Genomic DNA, 25,453 nt, shown 5'->3' with positions numbered 1-25,453 from the left:
GAGTTCTCATGACAATTGCATGCCGTCGACATGACATTGATGAATAACCATCAGGTAATTTGGGGGAAAATAAGTTTGTTACTTATAAGACCTGGGCCAGGTAGTGAGAGAGAGAGAGAGAAAGGCAGGGGAGGGGCGAAAGGGAAAACACAGCCTGGAATTGTTTCTGCTGAAAGTCAGGCCTTGGGGCACAGGGGCTTAGAATTTCATGCACTCAGTCCTTATTGGTGAATTTTAAAACACAAGAGCCGGACTTTAAAGCATGGAAAGAGAGACAGGAAAAAAAAAAAGAATAAAGACAAGACACAAGCAGCCTCAAATGAGAGGAGGCGACTAGCTTCAACCTGGCCTGTGACTGGCAATAGTGCAAACACAACTGGAGCCGTCCTCTCGGAAGTGGCATCCAGCAACCAAGATTAGTGCAGTTCCTTCTGTGACCAAAAAAAAGGAAAGAAAAACAAACAGAGTTTGAACTAGAGAACTCTAGAATTTTTGTTTACTTTGCGTCTTGTTCTAGAATGTTTGTCCCAGAACGATTATCTACACTATCTTGTATAAAACTGACTTTTGTTCTCCCTTTAAATAGCTAGAGGAATTCATCACCAATGAAGCCATCTGTGCCTGGAGTTTTGTGAGAAGATTTTTAACTAAAAATAAATTACTTCACAGATATTGAGTATCAGGTTGTTACCCGTTTCATCTTAAACCAGCTTTGGCAATTTGCATCTTCCAATAACTTGTTGATTTTCTCTTTGTTGTTGTGTATCAGGCTAGAGGTGCCTGTGAGAGTCCTCACTGGAGTTTCTCACTGTATCCAGAACCAACTTGATGGCGCCTGATTTGTAATATTGCTGATTCCCCCCTCCTCCCAAATAGGGTAGTGAGTGATTTTTTACTTTTCCTGTCTTCTCAGTGTTTGGTCGCATTTGGTGTTACTTGTTGTTTTTCCTGCAATAGATACTGCTTTCTATTTGTTATTTCCATTTCTTACGCCTACTTTGAATGTACTCTCCTTTTACTAGTTTCTGAACTAGGAGGTGAAGTTACTGATTTTCAAATACCGTCTAGTCAGTCTTCCTGTTTCTATATCTTTCCATATTTCTTTTTTTTTTCTTTTTTGGGGTCACACCCAGCGATGCACAGGGTTTATTCCTGGCTTTGTACTCAGGAATCACTCCTGGCGATGCTCAGGGGACCATATGGGATGCTGGGAATCGAACCTGGGTCAGCCGCGTGCAAGGCAAGTGCCCTCCCCGCTGTGCTATCATCACTCCAGCCCCTCTTTCCACATTTCTTCAATTAAAAAAATTTTCCCTAATGTCTCCTTTGCTTCATTGGTTATCCAAAGTATGTTCTTTGATTCCCATACACTTGGATATTTCCTTGAGACTTGTTAGTACTTTCTGATTGACTTCTACGGCGGCCAGAATACGGTGCCTGAATGTGTTGCTCCCTCAGTACTTGTTTTCCCCTTTATGGTCTATCTTGGGGCGCAGCCCCTGGATATATAAAAGGAGCATGTGAGGGCAAAGTGGCAGTACAGCGGGGAGGGGGCTCGTCTTGCATGTGGCCCACCCTGGTTCGATCCCTGACACCCCGTGTGGTCCCCCAAGTAACATCAGGAGTGAGCCCTGAGTGCAGAGTCAGGAATGAGCCCCGAGCACCCTGCTGGGTGTGGCCCTGAACAAAAGCAAATGAGAAGAACACGGTTCTACTCTGGTGGGTGTCAGAGACCGTGAGGGGGTGCTGCTCGGTTCTTCTGCGGGTCTTTAGGATTGCTGGGAGGGTCCTCCACGGAAAGTGTGGCTCAGGGGTTGAGATGGATGGGCTCATGCCCTTGCACGCGCACACATGCACACGTGCACACACACACACGCACACACGCACACATACCAAAATGAATTGTTCTGCGCAATCAGCCTTTCTGGGGAGGAACAGGACAGCCCCAATGACATTCAAAATGAATTGTGGGGGTAACGGGGGGAACCCGCAGAGCTGAAGTGGCTGAGGAGGAAGCAGACTGCAGGCGTCCACACACGGCACCGATTCATTCCCTTGGTGGCAGGTGAGAGTGCAGAGCTCTTGGCTGACGGGGCCGATGCGGGCAGAAGAGGAAGCTGGAGCCGCGGTTAGGCCCGAGTCAGATCCCAGTACACACAGGCTCTCTGCTTGTTCTCTCAGTCACTGAGGGAGTGGAGCATCAGTGCTTGTGGATTTATTCCCCTGGGGTCCGGTGTTCCTTGCATAATTCCTTGCTTTTATTGGGGGCATAAACATTTAGTTGTTTACTTTTTTTTTTTTTTTGCTTTTTGGGTCACACCCGGCAATGCACAGGGTGTGTGCATTGGCTCTGCTCTCAGGAGTTACTCCGGGCAGTGTTTGGGGGACCATATGGGATACTGGGAATCGGACCCAGGTCGGCCGCGTGCAAGGCAAACACCCTACCCACTGTTATGCCTCTAGCCCTAGCTGTTTTGTTGATGTGTTATTGATCCCTTTTCATTTTGAAATAATCATCTCTGCCTTCAGAACAAACTTTTGCTCCGAAATCCGCAATGTTTGAAACTGTTGATGTCAAGATGCGTGTACCTTAACCTGTATGTCTTGATAGCAGCTTTATTAGAGTCAACACAGGGGGGGACTTTATAAATCCCATCTGACAATATCTTTTCATTAAAGTCATCAGGCCATTTATACACCACTACAAAATGTGGTTATTGATATCATTTAAGTTTATTGCCTTGAAAATCAATTTTTGTTCATTTTATTTGCTCCCTTTGCCTGAGTGCTAAGGCAGCAGCTTTGCAACCAACATCGTTCTGCCAACAGCCTGGTGTCATCACGGACTCTTGTCTGCAGTCCATCGCCCGTCATCCGGGAGCTTCGGGTCCAGAGCTCATTCTGCATGTGGGCTTAGCGGAAGGGGTCTGGACCCTCTCTCTCTGTTTGCCATGAACGTATCACGATAACCTCCGCTGCTGCTCTTGGTATATTTGACAGTCACTTACTTTCAAACCATGCAAGTCGAGACCAGTATAGAAACTCTCCCCCTTACCAAGGAATCGTGCACACACCGGTGGATAAATCACACACCGTGGGATTAAATTGTGTGCCCCCTCCCAGTAACTATGGTTAAGTTCTCATCCCTGGCATGAACACACCCAGAGACGGGGCTTTGTGGACGTGACGAAAGTGAGACGCAGTGAGTAGGAGTAAGCTCTAAGAATGAAATGGCCCGAAGGGAGCCTGGGCCGCCCCTGACCAGCGTGTAGTAGGGAGAAGGAGAGAGAGTGAGTAGAGGTGGGGAGAAGAGACAGACGGGGCAGGGGTCGCGGGGATTTGGGATACAGGTAAGTCAGTGGCACTCAGGGCTGACAGAGTGAACAACACTGAAATCATGAAACACAAACTGGAACAACTGACCTTAAAAAGGTGCCTGTCGAGAGGGCAGGCTGGGGGTGTGCGGGCGAGCCCGGGAACACTGCTGGAATAGCAGCTGTCTAAAATTCAACTATGAATAACTTTGTAAAGAACAGAGTTACATTTAAGAAAATTATAAAGAATGTTTCCAAGGCCGGAGCAGGGCATTTGTCTGGCACGCGGCTGACCTGGTTCAATCCCCAGCAACCCATGCGGTTCCACGAGCACCGCCCGGAGTGCCTGCTGAGTGCAGAGCCGGGAAGAAGCCCTGAGCACTGCTAGGTGTGCCCCTCCCCAAAGGGCAGCGTTCCCAACGTACACCAGGACCTTGATTACTCAAAGACCCTCGTCTCTGCGAGCTCGGGGACTGCACAAGCATACACTGTGAAAACAGGTGCGCACACCTGAGGTGCCTCAGGACAGCCCCGCCCTGCTGGCCCTCAGGCCTGGGCTCCTTGTGCCGGAGCTGAGAGATGCAGACGGGCCCCGGTGCTGTCCTCTGCCGCTCCACACACCTGTGTCTCAGAGAAACAGCAGAGGCGCCAGAGCGGGCGTCCAGCCCGAGCACAAGCTCACCGACGGCCTGGCGGAGCTGCCACCGTGGGGGTCCCTGAGGAGTGACCACATTTGGTTTTCTGCATTTCCAGGGGTCGTAGAGCCTGAGGCAGCCCAGGTGGGAGCTGTGGACGAGCAGAGCGAGGGTGCGGAGACTGCCGCAGGCTCCGGGAGCCGGAGGGGCCCTGGCGGGTGCGTGGCCAGAGCCGAGGCCCCCCAGCCCGCACCCCGGGAGTGGGGCGAGCTGGACGAGACTGCCGGCCTGGCCTGCCGCAGGCAGCTTCTCTCCACCGGAGCTGGCCACCAGCCACTGTCAGCCCACGGCCACCAGGCAGGCGGGGGACCCCTCGCTGGGAAAACGGGAAGTGAGGGTCCCAGGTGGTGCAGAGGGGAGGGGGCTCTGGCGAGGGGGTCCCGAGGGCAGGGGCGGGCCCGGGAGAGAACCCCAGAGGACCTGACACGAGGGATGTGGAGGGGAAACCAGAGACCCCTCTTCTGGCGGCCGCGCCTCTGCAGAGGGCACAGCCGGGGGTGCAGCCGACGGACCCCACGTACGAGTGGGAGTGGGGGCACATCTGGAGCCTGCCGGGCGTTTCTCAGAGGGCGCGGGTGTGTGTGCGAGACCCAGGAGGCGAGAGGCCACACACAGGGCCCCTCGGAAGCTCACCACCACCATGTCGCGGAGACGGGGCCTGGCACCCCTGTGTGCTGACTGGCCCCCACGCAGCAGGGCTCGGCACGCGGGGCCGACCATGCCGCTGCTCAGCCTGCGTGCCCCCCGCCCCCAGGACCCAGCCGCACAATCAAAGCCCGTGAGGTCCTCCCACTGAGGGCTATGGGATCCCTGCTGGGCCTCGCAAGGACCAGCCCTTGAGCCCTCGGCCCTTCCCCGCCCGTTACTTTAACCGTCCACGCAGGGTAGACCTCAGCCCCTGTGGGTTTCATACACCGGCTGCACAAGGGGCAAATTGTGTGGCTGCGGTCCCCAGAGACGCAACAGCACCAGTGACCAGCAGGTGGCGACAAAGCAAACAGTGGCAGCACGTCCCCACTCGGGGACCCTACACTGCTCACGCTCGGAGGCGGACCTCCGGTGTCCCCAGAGGGGATACGATCCAGCTGGGTGCAGAGCTGCCCAGCGGCGGGCAGCCGCCCCTCCCTGCGTGCGGGCACGCTCCGGGCGGGCAGGGGCTGGAGGCTGGGCTGCTCTGCGTTTCCCAGGGGTGGGCGGGGCCCGGCCCTCTTCAGCGGGGTCTCTCGGGGAGCCTGGGTCCTGGGGTGACGCCCAACCTCGCCCCCACCGGGGCCACCAGGGGGCAAGTCTGTGATGGTCAGGGGAGGCTGGGACGGAGCAGCTGCCGGCCCTCCCGGGTCTCCCTGGGACGGGGGCGGGGCCGGGGCGCCAAGAGGGGCGGGGCACTGGCGAGGTCGAGGACCCCCAGCTGGCGCGGGTGGAGGCCGTGGCATCCAGCCTCTCCAGCGCCCTCGCACTCACCTGCCCGGGGCCCGTGCGCAGGAGAGAAGAGTTGGAAGAAGCAAAGTCCTTTGTCCCCCAAAATATTTTTTATTCTTGCATTACATTTGTGTTTCCAATTGTGAATAAAAAATGCTTAGAAAGTGGTTACAAAACAGCGTGAGTGGCCGGCAGGGCTCGCTCCCAGCGTCCCCTCGGGCCTGGCGTCGGGACGCGCTGGGCTCAGTCGGGCTCTTCACTCTCAGAATCTAGAAAACAAAACCGCCATAGCTCGTGGTCAGCCACAGGGGGCCGCTGGGGGGCCTGGAGGACCAGGCCGGGTGGTCTGGCCGTCTCGCTGGCACGGCGCAGGGAGCCGCCAGGGGTCCTGCTGGGCCCGGCAGGGGGGGAGCGGCCTCCGGAGGGCCCTGGCCGCTCCCCGGGACTAGCGCTGATGTAGCCGCCTCCAGACGTCCCGGGCTGGGACCCCGCCCGAGGGGACAGAAACGGCCCGTCCTGCCAGGAGAGCCGGGCTGAGCGAGGGGCAGTGCGGGGGACCCAGCCCCAGGGCCCCCCCCCCCAAGCTGCCCCCTGCCCCGCCCACACCTGCTGCTGTACCAACCTGCCGGCAGACCCCCACCCCCGACGCCACGTGGGCTCCCGTGCATGGGTGGGGAGGGGGAGCCCGCTCACAGCCCGGCCAGCTCAGCCGCCACAAGGACGCAGGGTAAGAAAGAGGCTGTTTCATACTGTTTTCAAAACAGAATCATGTTTCTTTTCGCCCTCGCAGAGCTGGACCGTGACAGAGACTTGCTCCTCACAGGCCCCGCAGAGCCAAGGGCGGAGGGAGCCGGGTGGGGGCCCACACAGGCAGGAAGAGCAGAACTCCCTCTAACTGCGCTGCGCCCTGCAAGGCCATCCGGAAAACTCGACGCTAACCGGACAAATAACAGACTTAAACCCAAAGCGTCCAGCCCTATAACCAGGCCCCAAAGCACCAGAACAAGCAGCTCAGGGCAGCGGCCTCCGGGGACCTGGGGCAGAGGGGCCTTGCTCTGCCAGGGCGCTGCCCTCTGGCCCAGGAAGTACTTGAGGAGGGCAGCAGCTGAGAGTGTAAGTCAGGACTGGGCAGAAGGGGCTAAACAGGGTCCCTCCACACACACCCCCTCACCTCTGCTGCGGTCAGAATGCCAGTGTCCCCGCTGCCCCTTCCAGAAGATTCCACATAGACTAATGCAGCCGCTCAAGTTCTTTCCCAAGAGACCCACTAGCAGTGTGACCCTGTCACCAAGCTTGGCCACAGGCGGCTGGGAGTGCTGTGGCTCATGCATGTATGTGTGCATGTGCACGTGTGTGTGTGTGTGTGTGTGTGTGTGTGTGTGTGTGTGTGTCCTGTCCCACATCAGTGACCGAGAGAGTCCCAGGAATCTGTGCTGGTCCATGGGAAAGTGCCACGTGCCACATCCACAACTTCTGCAAGTTCAAGGTCCAACTTTTCTTTTCCCCCCATTTTTTTTAAAAGGTTTTTACAACAGAAAACTAAAGAGCAAGACCTCCATTGTGACACTTTGGCTCTAGAAGTACACAAAATCCCTTTCCTTTTTTTTTTTTTTAAGCCTCTCTTCTTATTAGAGAAGAGAAAAGCTGTAACTTGAGGCTGTTTGTGTATGTGTGTGTGTGTGTGTGTGTGATAACAGGGTCAGGAAGTGAGTGCAAAGACAGAGAGTGGAGCCCGGGGAGGGGCCAGGCTCTGCCCCATGAGCAGGGCTGGTGGGCGTCCACACCACGGCCTCTCCGCCTGCCCCACCCATCACCTGCCATGGAAGACACTGACTGCAGGCTGTGCGGCCTTGGGCCAGGCGTGCTGGCCACACATGGCCACACAAGCGGCACGAGGAGCAGAGAGATGCCGTGACCCCCCAGCTGCCCGCCGGGGCTCCCAGGATTCAGGAACAGGAAAGACTCCCAGACGGGCACAGAGGATGCTCAGGGGCCCCGGGGCTGGGTGGGGGGCCAGCGAGGGCAGTACCTGGCACAGGCATGGACAGGGCTGAGGCAGCTCCAGGAATGACCACGGCGGGTGGAGGGCCGAGCACTGGGACCAGGCATGGCGCCCCCACTGCTGCTCGGGGTGCGTTGACCTAGGGAATGAGAAGAGGGGCGTGTGTGACGGGGAGCAGGAACTCCGCCCGGGTCCCCGGGACCCCCGATGTAGTCAGACTGACTGCACGGGGCAGGCAGGCAGCTGACCCCTGTCCCTAGCCCTGCCCATCTGGGTGGCACAAAGGGCCTTGGGAGGCAGTGCACAGGGCCGACTCGGGCTGGCCCACAGCTGCGCACAGAGGGGCAGGGACTGGGCGAGCAGCCAGTGCGGGTCAGGGATGGAGCAGGGCAGTGGGGAGACGGGGAGCCGCGGTGTGGAAACGGAGGGGCTGCTGCAGGAAGGAGCAGACAGACCCACAGCAAGGCGCTGGCAGGGTGGTGCAGGGAGGCGTGGCCACCGTCCCGGGCCGGACACTGTCCGCCCACACACTCGGGGGCTCCCTGCTCCTCAGCCTCAGCGCCCCGCGGGGAAAACGGCAGCCACACCTACGAGGCCAGAGGCTGGACTGGACAGGAAGGAAGGAAGCAGCAGCAGGTGGCCGCTGTGTGCGGAGGAGACCCCAAAGAGCAAGCAAGACCCCAGGACAGGCGGCAAGTCTGCAGTCGGAGGGCAGTGGGCCAGCCACGTTCCTACGGATCAGCAACACGCAACCGGGGACAACCTTTAAAAACATGTGACTTATAATTGCGTCTTAGATACCAACTAGCCAGGGATAAACCTAGCAACAGACGTGTAATACGTTGACACTATTACAAAGCTTTCCTGAGAGAAAAGAGAGGCTGTGTTCACCGGAAGACACAATATACTGGTTTGTTTTATTTTTAAATGCAAGAGTACTGCTATTTATCCAGCCCCTGATTAAGCCGAGTGAAGCAGGCATGAACTTCACACTACTAAAATTATTTTTTTTTCATAAAGTTGTTCACAATAATTATTTACATTCAATATTTCAACACCAATCCCACGACCTTGCACCTTCCCACCACCATTCCTTTGAATCTTCCCATCACCACCCTAGCCTGCCCCTGCTAAATAGTTTGTGTTGCTTGCCATGAATAGTATGAGGTATCATGTGGCCACGAAAGTGTCTGCCCACTCCTGGCATTCTAAAATTTTTAACCTTTTGGGGTTCAGAGGCAACTCTGTGGAGCGCTGCTCTTTTAGGGGATTCATTTGAGAGTCTGAATCTTGGCCGTTAATGCGCTTAAATGGAGCCCAGAGGCAGTTCTTGGGCGGCACTGCCAGGAAACCATAAGGGCGGGGAGATGGGGGGAAGTCGCCCATCCTGAGTCTTGAAACCTGGAGTTTTCAGTCACTGGTCCCGCATACCTGGGTTTTTCAGCGGGTTCATTCTCATGCTTGGCTGTTCTTCTCCAAGGTTCATTTGTGAGTCTGAATCATGGCCATTAACGCGCTTAAACAGCCTGCTTTTGATCTCTTTTGAGACTTATGGGCCTCTGAAGGAAGGCCCATGCCGAGTATAGTTGAGCTAGAGGAGGTTTGTAGGTGTGACTCCCACATACCTAACTTTTGACGGTTTAATTTGGGAAACGTGGTCCCAAGTTGTTGGGGCCTGGCCAGAGGTACAGCAGCAATTTTGGGGTACCAGGAAGCCTGAGGGCGCCATCAGGCTGCTGATGCACTCGCCCTGCAGGTACAGGCTGACCTGCTGGCGGCACCATACTCCCAGCAATGTACTGTTAATATGTCAAATCTCACGCGCTAATCAATAGACTTAATCCCAATCCAATTCCCAGAAGGCTACTGACAGGCTCTTTTGAAAATGCAGACAGGAATAGAAAACCCAATAAATTATTGAAGAAGATCAACATTGACAGTCTTATATTACCAGATATCAAATTGGCTAAAAAAGTGGAATAACTATGAAAACACAGCATTATCCGGATAAAAGACAACAATTAAGGACAGCAGCATGGGGTGCTCAGGAAAAAACCTACACCCAGAAGAGGAATGCCCGAGGAGGGGCCACACATCCAGAGCAGAGAGGAGGGTGAGGGAAACCCGGGGGAGGGCCCGGGGGGCCCACAAGGAGAGGCAGGGGCTGGGAGCAGCAGCTGTATACGAGAAGAGGCCAACCTCGCCCTACAGCAAACCCTATGAGATGGAAGATGCTTTAGCACAAAAATCATCTAGTATAAAATAAATAATAAAGTGGATCTCAACAAAGGGAAAACTGTCATTTCATCATAAAAAAGGTAAAAAGCAGAGGCTAGTGGCATAGGCCCATTTTATGTCTATATATGCATATATGTAACATAAATGTATGTATACATATACATATGTACACATATGTATGGCAAAGGCATATAACTTTTTTTAAAAAAATAATAAAGAGGGTATCAGCTTTTAAATAGCAAAACTCTTGACCAAGCATTTTACTCAACAGGGCCAAATAAAACATGGAAGTATACTCAAAGGCAAATTCAAATAGTGGGAACAACCTTCTGGGTCACAAATTCTTTTTTTTTTTTTTTTTTACAAAAAAAGTTTTTGAATACAGTGACCAACACACAATACAAAATTTTTTTTAAAGTCACAAGAAAATACAAGGCTATAGGGACTGGAGCGATAGCACAGAGGGTAGGGCATTTGCCTTGCACACAGCCGACCCGGGTTCGATTCCCAGCATCCCATATGGTCCCCCAAGCACCGCCAAAAGTAATTCCTGAATGCAGAGCCAGGAGTAACCTCTGTGCATTGCTGGGTGTGACCCAAAAAGAAAAAAAAAACAAAAAACAAAAAACCCAAGGCTACAGAAGAAAGCTGGTAAAACAGTAAACTATTGAAACTGGACAGTATGATATAGAGACATAAGATTTTAGCAAAGGATTTTAGCAAAGAATTGGTAACTGAGAAATGATTAGACCAGTGTGGCAAGAAAAAATAAAGCTGTCAGCTGATAAAATTAAGAAGGATGACAAAACCAATGGGTCGTGCAGTTTAGACACATACTTCCATAGTCCTAAAGGAAACGTTTAGAATGAAAGCATCAAGAGATAAAATATGAGAAAACATGTATGTGACAGGGGAAGAGGGAGAGACTGGACGGACGCAGGAGGAGAGGAGGGGAGGGGAGGAGCGGGGAAGGCAAACATTCAAACTTGATTAAGAAAATCAATCCCAGGGGCTGGAGCGATAGCACAGCGGGTAGGGCGTTTGCCTTGCATGCTGCCGACCCGGGTTCGATCCCCGGCATCCCATATGGTCCCCCAAGCACCGCCAGGGGTAATTCCTGAGTGCAGAGCCAGGAGTAACCCCTGAACATCGCTGGGTGTGACCCAAAAAGAAAAAAAAATCAATCCCAGAAGCCAAGAGGTCTTATCACATCTAAGCAAGACGGAAGTGTCTCACCTAGGCAGCTCCTGTGGGAGGTCAAGGGGGAAAGGTGTATGCTCTTCAAAGGACTAGCAAACAGACCAACTATTCCCACTCAGTGAAAGCTCAGCGTCCAAGAACCAGCGAGTAGGCCGCTAGTTCTCGCCCGAGGAAAGGGGAGGCAGGAATGACAGGAGATGTCGACAGGAGAGGTCGGAGACGTCGGGTTGCTCTAAAGGAGCCGCCAGCGTCGAGGCCGCTGTGCACTGAAAAGAGCCTCCAAGAATGACCAGGAAAGACAAATATTTTAGACAAATAGAAACAGAAGCAAGTCACTGGAACATGCAGAATGAAATATTTTCCGTCCCACCAGCAGGCCCAGCTCCACATCTCCTGACCTGTCTGCGCCGCACCCCTGCAGGTGAGATTAACCTCTGACTCTCCGGGCCTCCCTTCCGGGCCTTCCCCCTGCCCTCCACACCGTGGCTCCTGACGCACGCGCCCTGCACGCGGCTGTCCAGCGGCTGCGCTCACCAAGCCTCGAACCGCGACCGCTGTTCTTGCCCTCGCTGGGTGAACACAGCAACTCCCAGCCGGACCCCTCAGAGACTCCCAGGGGCTAACCAGAGATTCACCCTCAGCACAGCAGGGAAGATGCAGCAAGCTCAACAGAGACAAAGAAGCTGACCCAGTGCCAACCAGCTCTGTCAGTTCTCAGAGAATGACGCGAGGGACACCACGGTGAGGATGGTTAGTAGGCTCAAACACACAAGCGGAGACATCCCAGTACAGGCAGTCGGCAAAGCACAAGGAAGGACTGAAGTGAGAAGACGATAATCAGACGTGACAGAAACGCAGAGCAGGGTGGGTGATACTCGGAAACAAACCTCAACAGGAAGTCTGAGCAACAGAGAATAGCAATAGCAGCTGAGAAAAACACTGAAGAGCTCCAAGAGGAGATGCAGGACACCTGAGGAAACAACAGAAGCTAGAAAACAGGTCTGAAAACACATGAAGGCACAGCCGGAGTTCAAGAGGAACGATGGAAGAGTCACGAGAGGCCCTGGAGGACAGGAAGGGAAATTCCATGAAGAAATGACAGTTGGGGCTGGAGAGATAGCACAGCGGGTAGGGCGTTTGCCTTGCACGCGGCCAACCCGGGTTCAAATCCCAGCATCCCATATGGTCCCCTGAGCACCGCCAGGGGTAATTCCTGAGTGCAGAGCCAGGAGTAACCCCTGTGCATCGCCAGGTGTGACCCAAAAAGAAAAAAAAAAAAAGAAAAAAAAGAAATGACAGTTAAAGCAGTTGTAGGTAAGAATTTCCCAGAGCTGAGGATACAGACACCCATATCCCAGGGGTCTGAAGGGTCCCAGCAAGAAGAGCGGCAAACAGGAAAACTCTCAGGTACTTCAGGCTCAGAATGACAATAGCCAATAATACAGACGGAATATTAATGTCGAGAAACCAAAAAAGAAATTTACATACAAAGGAAAGCTTGTAAGATTCCTATCAGACCAAATGAGACTCTACAAGTCAGAAGGGAAAGGAGCCGCTAGTGTAAAAACTCAACAAAATGAACATGTCAGCAAGAGACACCATCTGGCGAGATTCTCACTGGGAACCACGCAGCGCTTCAAGGACAAACAAAGTTCAGGGAACTCAGAGCTGTGGAGCCAGTTTTGCCTGAAGCAAAAGGAGTGTTTTTCAAAAAGACAAACGTCTCAGCAATGGCTATGAGTCTGGCATGCACTCATGGAGCTACGGTTGCCTCTACTAGATTAGGAAAAGTTTACTTTTACTCATCGCTTACTATGGAATTTTACAGGTTTTCTTAAATAAATAATGAGTTAGCATCTCGTTTTAGTCTAATCAGGTTTTTGGTTTTTTACATCCAGAGATTGTTATTACAACCTTTTACTTATTAATGCAGATATTTAAGAATTATCTATATTTTTCTAATATGAAAATATTTCCTTTCGTAGGATGAAACATACTTTCATACTTTCATAGGCCAATTCAGATTTTCACCTTAAAATTTCTTTAATTCTCTTCACTCTTATTAAGTTCTACACTTGCAGGGTTTCTCTATTCCGTGTGAGGGGCTGGAGTGACAGCACAGCAGGGAGGGTGCTTGTTTCACAACTCAGGTTCCACACCTCAGCACCACGTATCTGGTCCCTGCTGTCCAGCCAAGAGTGACTCCTGAGCACAAGCCAGGAGTAAGCCGTGAGCACTGCTGGGGGTGGCAAAAAAAAGTTACAGAATTATTCATAATATTAATTTTAAACTTTATGTCATTAAGAAATTAAAAATATGCAGTGTCTGAAAAACTTATTTTATTGACTTTACAATTTTGTGGCATTTCAGGAGTTTGGCTCTATTCATCTCAATGGGCGCAGGTGTCTCCACATCCAAAATAAATTTTTTAAAAAAGAGATCTCCTATGTGGGATAAGAAAGCAACTTATGTGGGGCTGGAGCAATAGCACAGCGGGGAGGGCGTTTGCCTTGCACACGGTCAACCCGGGTTCGATACCCAGCATCCCATAGGGTCCCCTAGCTCCGCCAGGAGTAACCCCTGTACATCGCCTGGTGTGACCCAAAAAGCAAAAAAAAAAAAGCAACATAGTAAAGAAGCAATTGGCCAAAGTCATCAGAACTGGAGATCTTGTCCACGGAATAAATTCACATGGACAGGGACCCTCGGGGGCCCTAGGACACTGACGGAGGGAAGCCGGCTTGTGGGTGACGGCTGTGGTACTGGAACAATGCATGCATGAAAACAGTTAACAGTGCTGTGAATTCTGCTGGTACCTCAACTAAAATAATTTAAAATAAAGCTGGGGCTTTCTTGTGGGGGGGGAGGAGGGGAAGTCACACCTGTTGGTACTGACGGCTCACTCCTGGTGGCTTGAGGGAACACATGTGTGCCAGGAATTAAATCTGGCTTGGCCGTGTGTAAGGCAAGTGCCCTACCACCTGGGCTATCTCCCCAGCCCCCAATTAAAATATGCTCAAGGAAAACTGCTCCAGAGGGAGGTTTATAACCCAGAAAGAATAAAACATCAACACACATGGTAGATGTGCAGAGAGCCATGGAGGAATACTGACTGTGGAACTGAAGCATACAGAGAATTTTGTTTTCTTTTTAGGTCACACCCAGCGATGCTCAGGGGTTACTCCTGCTCTGCACTCAGGAATTACTACTGGCGGTGCTTGGGGACTATATGGGATGCTGGGAATCAAACCCAGGTCGGCCGCATGCAAGGCAAACGGCCTCCCCGCTGTGCTATCGCTCCAGCCCCTATAGAGAATATTTAAAAATGAGTGTCAGGAAAGAAGTATGAACGAAGAGTCAATGTTTTGTGGCCTTTGCATTGTCTATGATATGGGTAAGGGAAGTTAAGACTGATAAGGATGCATATTCTCAGAATAATCATTAAGTGAAAGTAAAACTTTCAAACTAGTGTTGGGAGGGGAAAAGATAATTAAAAAAATTAATCCAACCAATCTTTTAAAAGGCCAGCAGGAGAAAAGATTAAGGAAAATAAACAGGAAGCATATTGAATATATAATAAATTTAAACTAAATATAAAACATACATCGATAATAATTTAGAAGCAGAATTTTAAACATGTGGACTAAAAAGATAGTCTAGTGGTTCAGGCACTCACCATGCATATGTCTGATCCCAGTTTGATCCCTGTCCCCTGAAAAATGCCAGGAGTGACCCCCGACCAGAGAGCCAGGAGTAAGCCCTGAGCACCACTGGGGGTGAACCCAAAACCAAATAAATATATAAATGCAAATTATAAGCTGCTTACAAGAGACATCTAAAAGAAGATATAGAAATACTAAAGGTAAAAGATGGGAAACCACATACCATGTAAAGAATGACTCAATGCAAGCTCTTGACGTTATAGCAACTTCAGACAAACTGGATTTAAAGACATTGTATCACTGTCATCCCATTGCTCATCGATTTAAAAACCAAAACAAAACAACAGAGATACTTCATATCAAAGTACAGCTCATAAGGAAAACACAAGCCCCAACCAGAAGAATGTACAAACCCACAACCACAACAGGAAACTTCAATTTTTCTTTAGAATAATTGATTAGATATGTCCAAATACACTAAACTCATTTAGCAGGAGATCAGCAAAAAGGAGTACTTAGCTCCAAACTTCCAACTCTTCACAGAAACTTTGTTTTGGGGCCACACCTGACAGTGCCCAGGGCTCATCCCTGGTTCTGTGCTCAGAGATCACTCCTGACAGCTCGGGGCACAACATATGGGGTACGGGGGTAGAACACAGGTGAGCCACAGCAAGTCAAGCAGCCTGCCCGCTGTACTGCCTCTTCGGCCCTCCACAGAAACCTTTAAGAAACCAGAAACTGTCAGATGAGCTTTGTCAGAATTCCAGAAAACTCCAATGTCTTACAGCAATCAAGTGAAAGAAAAGACAAACTGGGAAAAAGACTTTTTTTTTTTTTTTTTAAGTGGGAAAGCACTGCAGTCTACCCCGTCACCTACTGGCATGAGAGTTATCGAAAAAAGTCACCCTCCCCCCCTGCCCCGCCCCATTGGTTGTGCAGGACCCTGAGCCATGGCTCTGAAGGGCGCAGGGCAGGTCTCATTCACACGGTTCTGCCTGCTCTCCCCTGTCTGGAGACGCCTGAAGCGCGTCCCGTAGTGCACAACTGTTGTCTTGACTCTGGAACTCCTGGGGCAGAGGAGCCGGGGGCATTGCTGAAAAACACCCAAGGAAGTGGATTTTTTCAGTTGTCTGGATCGAAGGGTTGTAACAGAGATAGACTGTCCATCCTCGGCATGGAAAAGCACAGAAAATTGGGGCATGGCGGCAGATTTCCATCAAAAATCTTTCTCTATTGGGGAATTTAGAAATCTATGCGCGTGTCCAGGAGAGTGTATGCTGGGAAGGATCAAGTCTCCCAGCCAGAGCTGAAGGCCTCGGCGCACTGCAGGGAGAAGCCGCAGGACTCAGTGCGTGCATGTGTGTGTGCGTGTGTGTGCGTGTGTGTGCATGTGTGTGTGTGTGAGAGAGAGAGAGAGAGAGAGAGAGAGACTTCTCAAAGTGATGTTTAAGCGAACCTCAGGCAAAACACAGGCTGAATGCAGGCTAAGCCTTAAACCCACAAAATCGGGAATTCCCGAATTCTGATTTCCAAACAGCATTTTGATGTCTGGGGTTCCAAAAGACATCACGAATCAGGAGAGTATAGCCTGTACAAAGGAAAAAAGAATTCAGACACCCCCAAAGAACTCAAGACATTGGGGGTTATAGGACAAATACTTTTAATCGGCCATCAAAAATATGCTCAAAAGAGCGAAAGGAATCCACGAACAAAAGGAAACTAGGAAAATTATGCATGAACATCTGTTAATGCACAAAGAGGAAATGGAAAAGAAATAGTAGAACTAAAATGTATGAAGACTGAAACTGCAAAATGTACTCCAGGGCCCAGCAGCTGACCGGAGCAGGAGAATAAGCCAGCAGACTGGAAACAGGCCAAATAAAATGACCCAATCTGAGAGCAGAAAGAAGAACAAAGTACACAAAACAAAGGAAAGTATACAAAGCCAAGCGCTCCCCTGGGATACCACTTAGGGATCAATATGCTCATTACAGAAGACTCCGATGAAGCAGGGATGGCAGAAAATGTACCTAGAGCCCAAGGAGGCAGAGACGTCAGCGGAGAATTCTACATGCAGCAGGAAAACCATTCCGAAACGGGAACCCGAGACTGTTATGAGAGGGAGTGCCGCAGGCTGAAAGATTATAGTAACCTGACGCTCAGAAGTCACCATTCTGCCCCCAGGTAAGGAAGCCACCTGCCACCCGGCAAGGCCTCAGCTCCGCCCTGTCCCAGCCCTGCCAGCTCAAAGCCTCGGAAACTAGGAAGCCACATTCGGAAATGGCCATTTCTTACTCTTTCTCTTTTCTTCTTTTTAGTTTTTGGGCCACACAGGTGATGCTCAGGGGTCGCTCCTGTCTCTGCATTCAGAGTAGTCCTGGCGTTGCACTGAGGGCCACGTGGGGTGCTGGGGATGGAACTGGATCAGCCACATGCAAGGCAAGCACCCCACCCACTGTACTAGCTCTCGGCCCCAGGGTGGCCATTTCCTCTCGGGTCAGGCCCCTCTCAAGTGCGCGGCTGCATGATACTTCACTTATTCCTACCCCCAGAGAGCATACACGACATCCTCATCCTAGCTACCTAGCGACACAACCACACACAGAAACCACTACCAGGCTGCAGAAGTCACAAAGGGAAAGCAACGCAGAGCCCCGGCAGCCGAGCGAGGCAGGCGGCAGTCCTGAAGACGCGACCAGCACTGCCCCGCCACGTACCTCTCTGATCCGGGCTTGAGAGGAAAGGTTGAGGACGTTTAAGTCATCCAGTAAAAAAAAAAAAAAAAAGAGCAGAGGAGAGGTTAACAGGAACTTAAAATCATATAAAAGAATAAAGAACAAAATTATGTGGGTGAATATGTCAGTTTTATTGCAATTTTGGTTTTCCTTCTTCCCTCATACGATTTAAAAGGAAAATGCATTATACAGTCTGTCAATGGGCATACAGTATATAAAGATGCAACATGTGACAAAAGCAATACAAAGAGGTAAAACTTGTGGAATTTAAAGTACATCATTAAAAACTTTTAAATGTAAATTGTAATACCCAAGATAACAAATAAGAAATTAGATACACATGTGTGTGGGGGGTGTGTGTGTGTATCTAAGTTTCTTATTTTTGTGTGTGTGTGTGTGTGTAAAGAGGAATAAATTCTAAATTATATACTATTAAATACAACAAATTTTTGAACGCAATAATGGAAGAATTAAGGAATTACAACTTGTAAGACATATAGAAAACAACTTATTAAATGGCAGATGTTCTTCTGTATCCAGAATTATGTAAAATGTAAATGAATTCAACTCTAACTAATAAGCAGAAATTGTCAAAATAACTTTTTAAAATGACCAAAAAAAATGGCCAATCTATACACTAATTTACATAAGAACCACTTTAGAAACAAAGACACAAAGAAGTAGAAATTAAGAGAATACAAAATGATTTACAATTCAAGCAGCAAACAAAGAGAGCTGGGCTGGTGATATCATCAAACTAAATTAACTTAAAATTTTTTGTTTTGTTTTTTGGTGCACACCCAGCTGTGTTCAGGGTTTACTCCTGGCTCTGCTCTCAGGGGTCACTCCTGGTGGTACTGGGGACCATATGCAGAGCTGGTGGTCAAACCTAGGTTGGCTGCTTATAAGGTAAGCACCTTACCCACCATACTATCTTTCCAGCCTCAGACTTAAAACTTTTAAGTCAGGATTTTAAGTCGAAAGGTTACGGTTGGAGATAAATAAGAACATTAGATATAGACAAACGCACTGTCCATCAAGAAGACATAAAATAAACACACACACACACACACACACACACACACACACACCAAACAACAAAGTCTCCAATTATATGATGCAAACATGGAGAGAAACAGTTCTACACCAAACTCTTCAATCATTTACTGTTTCCTTTTGTTTGTGGAGGATACGCCCAGTGATGCTCATGGCTTACTCCTGGCTCTGAGGGAATCACTCCTGACGGGTATCGGGGGACCCTATGGGGTGCTGAGGATTAAACCCAGGTCAGCCATGTTCCAGCCCCTCAATTGGTGTCTTTAAATAATGGATATAATCAGCTAGAAGATCAATAAAGAAAAGAGGACCTGTAGGCCGTCCTAGACCAACCAACCCTGGAAACATTTACATAAAATCCCACTCAACAAGAGCAGAATACACATGTAACGCTTTCTAGAATAAGCCATACACTAGATCACAAGCATTCAATACGTTTTATTTTATATTATTTTATTTATCTAATTTTGGCTTTTGGGATCACAAGGGTTACTCCTGGCTTTAAACTCAGGAATTACTTCTGGCAGTGCTCGGGGGACCATATGGGATGCTGAGAATCAAACCTGGGTTGGCTGCCTGCAAGGCAAATGCCCTACCCGCTGTGCTATCACTCCAGCCCCTATTTTGGGGAAAGCCAAACCTAGTGGTGCTCAAGGATCACTCCTGGAGGTGCTCAGGAAACCATATGTGATGCCAGGGATCGAACCAAGGTTAGCTACATGCAAGAAAAGAAATTTAACCTTGTGCAATCTCTTTTGCCAAGTCAATATATTTCAGAGGAATGAAACCACACACAGTAACTTCTAATACTATGAGCGAAATTACAAATCAATAACTCACCCCAAAATAAACCACCTGAAAACAAACATTGTAGAAACTAAATGACACAATCTTAAACAACTAAAGGATCAAAGAAGTAAACATTAAGAAAACTAGAAAATATCCTGGAACAAAGGAAATGGAAAATACAATATACCAAAACTTATGAGATGTGGTAAAAATAGTTCTTAGAAATATTAACTTTAAATGCACACATTAAAAATAATCCTAAAGAGGCCAGAGCGACAGTGCAGTGGGTAGGATGTTTGCCTGGCATGCCAACACACCTGGGTTTGACCCCCGACACCCCATATGGCCTCCCTATCCCTGCCAGGGGTGATTCCCGAGTGCAGAGACAAGAGTAATCCTTGAGCATCGCCAAATGTGACCCAAAAAGAAAAAAAAAAATCCTAAAATTTTTAGACTGAAATGAAAATAATTTATTGAAAAATAATTTTAACAACCAGGAATATGCCGTAAAAAGGTTTACAAGAGAGAGAAACAGAGAGCAGAAAGCCAGTATAGGGAGTGGGGATGTGGCTCGTTGGTGAAGAGCAAGTCTCGCACACAAGGTATCTAACAAAATACATCCCCGCAGAAGAGAAGAAATTAGACCAAAAGCGGTTTTCTGAAAAGATGGACACCTGAACAATTTTAGCCATTAAATTAAATACCTTTGGTGAAAAATTCCTAGAAACAGGTAAGTATGAAAACTGACTCCAGAAGAAATAAAAAATCTGAATAGGTCCTTATATATTTTTTGGCCACTCCTGGCAGTGCTCAGGGCCGACTCCTGACTCTGTGCTGGGGATTGAACCCAGGTCGTCTGCATGGAAGGCAAGCGCCCTGCGTGCTGTGCTCCAGCTCTGGGCCCCCCATAACTTGGTATATTGAATTAGTGAACCGAAACCTGACAACACGGACTCTTAACATAGTCTCAAGAATATCCCGCACCAGGCTTTACGGGTGACTTCTAGTGACTTCTACCAAACAAACGTAAGTTTGGGCAGTGCTGAGAACTGAGCCCAGGATCTCACACAGGTGAGGCAAGTGCTCTTCCACTGAGCCACACCCCTGGCCTCTGCATTTAAAGAACAATCGCAACCTTCCACAAATTCTTCCAAGAAATGAATGAGGGCAAATGCTTCCTACCTCGTTCTAGGTGGCGATACCACCAGGATACCAAAAGACTGATCAAAGACGTGTCACACGGAAAGACAGTTTTAGGGGCTAGAGCAACAATACAGTGGGTAGGGCGCTTGCCTTGCCCGTGGCCCACCTGGTTTCAACCACCGGCACCCCCTACAGTCCCCAGCCTGACAGGAGTGATCCCTGAGAGCAGAGCCAGGAATAAGCCCTGAGCGTAGCCAGGTGTGGACCCCAACCAAACCAAAGAAAACAACAATAACAAAAAGAAAGTTACCAACTAGTATTTCTGCACATTAATGAAAAATTAACAAACAAAATATTAGCAAACTGCATTTTCTGGCAGCATGTTAGTATATAACACAAACAGGTGGGATCGAGGAATGCAAGGATGGCTTAAGGTATAAAAACCAATTTAATAATCACTGATTGGGTGAAGGACAAAAAAATTTAAATGATCATCTCAATTAACAAAGAGAAAATCTGACAAAATTCAATACCCTTTTGTGATTAAAACATTCAACAAACCAGAAGTAAAATGGAACTTCCTCGATATAACAAAGACTGAATAAGAAAAAAAAACAACCCACAGGTCAGTGGTGACGGGTGGAAAGGTTTCCCCTGAGGCTGCAGGGGAGTGAGGGGGGTGGAGAGAAGGCTGCCTTTTCTGCCAGGCCTCTTCAATACACATTAAGAGGCTGAGCCAATTAAATTAGGCAAGAAGATGAAGTGAAGGTCATCTATACTGGAAAGGAAAAAACTAAAATGATCTTCTTTCACAGATGACATGACCTTCTCTACAGAATCCACACATTCCTAGAAACCTTTGGAAGATTATGGTTAATTAATTCTAAGGTCAGCAGTGATGTAGGGTACAAGATCAGCACACCAAAATAAGTTCCATTCTTTACACTAGCAACGAGTGATTTGAGAAAAGAAAAAGAAACATTTATAGAAGTGTTAAAAAGGACAACATACTGAGGAATAAATTTAGCAAAGGAGTTGAGACTTACATGCTAAAAACTATAAGCCACTGTCAAAAGAAAGAACCGGGCCCGAGTGATAGTACAGGGCGAGATAAGCACCTGCCTCAACAGGCTGACCGGGTTCGATCCCCAGCATACCACATGGTGCCCTGAGCCCTGCCAGGAGTGACCCCTGAGCACTGCCAGGTGTGGCCCACACCGCCAAAGCCCTCCTGGATTGGCAGGTAGAGACAGATAGCATGTCCATACTAAGCAAACTAGCCTATAGAACCCACGCATTCACAATCAGTCTCAACAGTATCGTCTCAAGAAATAGGAAATATCCATCCGAGACTCCACACAGAATCTCAAGGACCCTCCAATAGCCAAAACAGTCTTGAAGAACAAAATTAGAAGACTCAAAGTCCTGATTTCAAAACTTACTATGACACTATAGAAATCAAAACAGTGTGGTACTAGCAAAAGGACAGAGACCAGTAAGACAGAATAGAAACAAACCTGGGCATTAAACAGCGAAGCCTATCCCATGGGAAACAGTAATGCTTTGGACAAAATTTGCTGGGAAAACTAGACTCACATATATGAAAGAAGGTGTAGGTCCAAGTACAATTTCTTTATTGTGGAAATTAGGTACTTACCTATATTACCTAATAACTCGAATGATTAATGACAATAAATGAAAATTTAAATCACTGAGCTCTTAGAAAAAAAACAGCAAAATCTTCCTGATGCTGGATTTGGCAATGATTTTGTCTATATGGAAAACCAAAGGCACAGAGAGCAAAAGAATAAATATGGGTATGTTGAACTTCAGAGAAACGAACCCAGAAAGACCTTCAGTGCGTCCAAGGACACCATTGACAGTGTATTGTCAGCTCGCAGGATGGAAACACCAGCAACAGCACGTCCCGCGTCTCAGGCGGGAGAAGGCCTCACACGCCACCCGCATGGAGCAGGGCGGGGCAGCACGGCCACGGAGCCACGCCTCGGCCCGGGTGGCTAACGGGCGCGTGAGAGCCACCGGAGGTCACTGCCCGCCTGGGAGGGGGCCCCGGAGCCGGCCCCTCCGCTGAGCCGGAGACTCCCCGCTCCCCCAGCCCCACTTACAGCCCAGGCGTCGCCGCGGGTGGGCGGGCGGCCCGCCGGGGCCTCCATGTGCTGCAGCTTCTGCGTCTGCTTCAGCTGGTTGAGGGAGGGCTTCAGCTGCGCGGCCCCCGCCGTCCGGCTCGTCCACTCGTCCACCAGCTTGTGCAGGTCGTCCGTGAAGGTGCCCTTCTTGTTGTTGCTATTGTTCACCTGCGCCTGGGCGTGCAGGGCGGGCGGAGGGCCCGGGTCGGGGCCGGGGACCAGGCTGCTGGTGGAGGACCCTGGGGAGCACACACAGGCCAGGGTTGGGGTCACCCGCAGGCCGCCCCCACCCCCCAGCCAGCTGCTCACTCTCACAATGGCCTCGCCTAGCCAGGCAACACCTTGCTTCAGGAGATGGTCTCACGGGGGGCCCTTCCCACGCGCCCACGGGGGTGCAGGTGCCCGTTGGCCACGCCCCTGCAGCAGAAGCAGCTGGCCCACACTGCCAGGGCTGCCAGAGCGCCCCCCGGTGGCACGCAGGGAAGGCTGGCTCTGCGGCTGCCACCCCAATCCCGAGCGAGAGGGCACTCGCCAGCCAGGGCCAGCACGGCTGCCTTGCTGTCCCCTCAGCCCGACGGCTGTCGGGCACACCAGCTTTGCTGACGAGCGTGAGAGTCTGGAAGCTAGGACACAGAGACGGGGCCTCTGGCCTGCGGCACGGTGACCAGGCGTCTGTGGACAGCCCGGATAAGGACTATGCATTCAGCCGCCTCACAGAAACAGTCAAATGCAATGAACCCCAAGCGGCCCGCAATTTCTCCCCATTGTCCTTCTTCCACCTGCCACGCCCCAGCACCGCTGCTTCCTGTGTGATTTTCTTGTTGCCAATTTTGAAGAGGCCCCATTTTTAAAAAATTTCTGTATCAAATAAATAAATAAATAACCCAACGACCATCTCTTCAAACAAGCCATTGCAGAGTGTAGTCTACTTTAGTGGCTAGCGATGAGAAAAACAACAACAAAAAAAGCACAGACACAAACAGTTAAACATTAGTGGTGAGATTTTTATATCCACGGGGCTATTTCTACATGAATATTCCAGCCAGAAAATAAAAAAAATGGAAGGTTGGGGTGGGGTGGGGAGAGGAGGTTGGAAAAAAAGGAAGGAAGGAAGGAAGGAAGGAAGGAAGGAAGGAAGGAAGGAAGGAAGGAAGGAAGGAAGGAAGGAAGGAAGGAAGGGAGGGAGGGAGGGAGGGAGGGAGAGGGGCGCAGGGAGAGCGCGCGTGGCCGGGCAGGTGGGCACCCGCCTCGTCTGGTGTCTCTCCTGGGGTCTCCTCTCTAGCACGCCAAGGCAATGCCCTTCCTACGGCTTTGAGAAGGGGCCGGTCAGTGTGGGCACGGGACGGGGAAGCCTGCTAGCTGGGGACTGGCGGGAAGGCACAGACTCTGGGAGCCAGGCAGGCGGGGGTGGGCCCGGGGCAGCTCTCCCTCTGGGCAGGCGACGCGGCTGCAGAGGGTGGGCTGGGGACAGGCCCACTCCCGCCCGCCCGCCCGCGGAAACCTGCAGCGTCACTAAAGCACCAGGCAGCCCATGCGATGGAGAGCGAGAAGCGTAAGAAAGCCCGATAATTACGACTGCTGTGGTCTTTGCCTAGACAGAGACGCTTCAAGGCAGACCCTGCAAGGGAAGAAGAAATGACACAAGACCACAGGGTTAGGCAGGACAGCACACACGGGGAGGGGACAGCCACCACACGCTAAGCAAAGGTCATCGGTGTGCGAGGACAAGGCCTGCGGGCCGAGACGGACCACGCCCGCCTGCGTCTGTGCAGCTCCACGGGGGCGCCGGGCAGACCCCCAGGCTCCAGGTGGAATGTGTGTGCGTGTCTAGATGTGCGTTTTGTTTCAAAGGAAGTTGGGGGGAAAGAACACAAAAATGAAAAAACGAAGCACACCGCCCGCTTTGGGCCCCGGCTTCGGGAGGCCACCCCCACTGGCGGAGGCCGGGCCTGCACGGCTCGGCCCACGGAAGGGTTTTTCCAAGTGCAAAAAGATACATTGTTTTGTGGGTCTGAGGCTGGTCAGGGTCCCTGCAGGGTCAGCGGTGGGTGGAGGGGGGAGGTGGTGGGTGCTGGTCTAAGGAAGACAGGGCGTGTCACCCGGCATCTCTGCAAACCGTCCCCTGCTCTCCAGCAGCCCTCAGGGGCCCGCACTGGCCGCTGGCCACTGGCCCATCACGAAGCGTGGCTGGGTCCTGCACTCCCCAGGGCTGCCCGACCCTGGGCTGACAGGCCAGGCCCCGCTCCAGAGCCAAGCCCACCGCCTGCCGGCAGGGCAGGGCTGGCGGGGAGGGGAAGGCGGAGGGGGAGGGGGGGACAGCCTCACAGCCCAAGGTCACTGCCCTCGCCAACAGCCAGGTGCTCCCCTGGGCTGCTCCCAGGATTCACAAAGCTGGGCTGGGCCACCTGCCCTTTCTGGAAGGCTCTGCCTCCTGCATTAGGGGCAGGGGACGCATGTCAGTCCAGGCTCGTGACAAAGAGCCGGGTGACCTGGTGACCTGGCTTTGGGAACTGGGTCCAGACAGTCCTTGAGCTCATCTGTGTGGCTTACGGCTGGCCAGGTCAGGCAGGGCGGACGGACAGACGGACCCGGCAGGAGCTCCGAGTGCTCCGGCCAGTCTGCTCCGAAGAACCCGGGCACAAAGGGTCCTCTGGGGACCCCCTGTCACTGCAGCACCCCCCGTCAGGGCCACGGCCCAAAGCCAGGGGCTCTAGGGGAAGCGACGCTGAGTCCCGAGACATGGTGCCGAGGACAGACCCCAGGGGGCCCTGTTGAGGGACACGGGGCCGAGCCTGGGCCGGCCAGCGGGGACACAGACCCTCCCCTGGGGAACAGCGCCACGGGGTCCCACGGCCATCACGCACCCTCACACGCTCACACACGCCTCACACGTACACACACACACCCCGGCACAGCACACATGCAGCACACACAACCCCCTCACACTCACACACCACACACCGCACAGCCAGCCTCACGCCAGCACAGGGTACACAGCGCGCACCAGGTGACTGACACAGCCCGGGCGGCGCCAGCCCAGATCGGGGCTGCAG

The 25,453-nt window shown here is 51.1% G+C and overlaps 1 protein-coding gene across 5 annotated transcripts in view; it reads right to left on the bottom strand.

Moving 5' to 3' along the window:
* Window positions 1-5,516: 5,516 nt before the first annotated feature.
* Window positions 5,517-25,453, bottom strand: part of WNK2 (WNK lysine deficient protein kinase 2) — an 87,380-nt gene continuing 67,443 nt past the window's right edge. For all 5 annotated transcript variants that reach the window (XM_055129144.1, XM_055129146.1, XM_055129147.1 and 2 more), the window contains 4 exons: window positions 23,974-24,018; window positions 22,380-22,639; window positions 7,458-7,569; window positions 5,517-5,697 (listed from right to left, as the gene is read on the bottom strand). In XM_055129144.1, coding sequence (XP_054985119.1) covers window positions 5,672-5,697; window positions 7,458-7,569; window positions 22,380-22,639; window positions 23,974-24,018 — 443 coding nt within the window. In that variant the 3' untranslated portion in view covers window positions 5,517-5,671. The remainder of the gene's footprint in view (window positions 5,698-7,457; window positions 7,570-22,379; window positions 22,640-23,973; window positions 24,019-25,453) is intronic.

The sequence above is a fragment of the Sorex araneus genome, chromosome 2 (assembly GCF_027595985.1).
Source record: "Sorex araneus isolate mSorAra2 chromosome 2, mSorAra2.pri, whole genome shotgun sequence".
Classification (NCBI taxonomy): Eukaryota; Metazoa; Chordata; class Mammalia; order Eulipotyphla; family Soricidae; genus Sorex; species Sorex araneus.
This window is presented reverse-complemented; position numbering and strand designations above follow the sequence as displayed.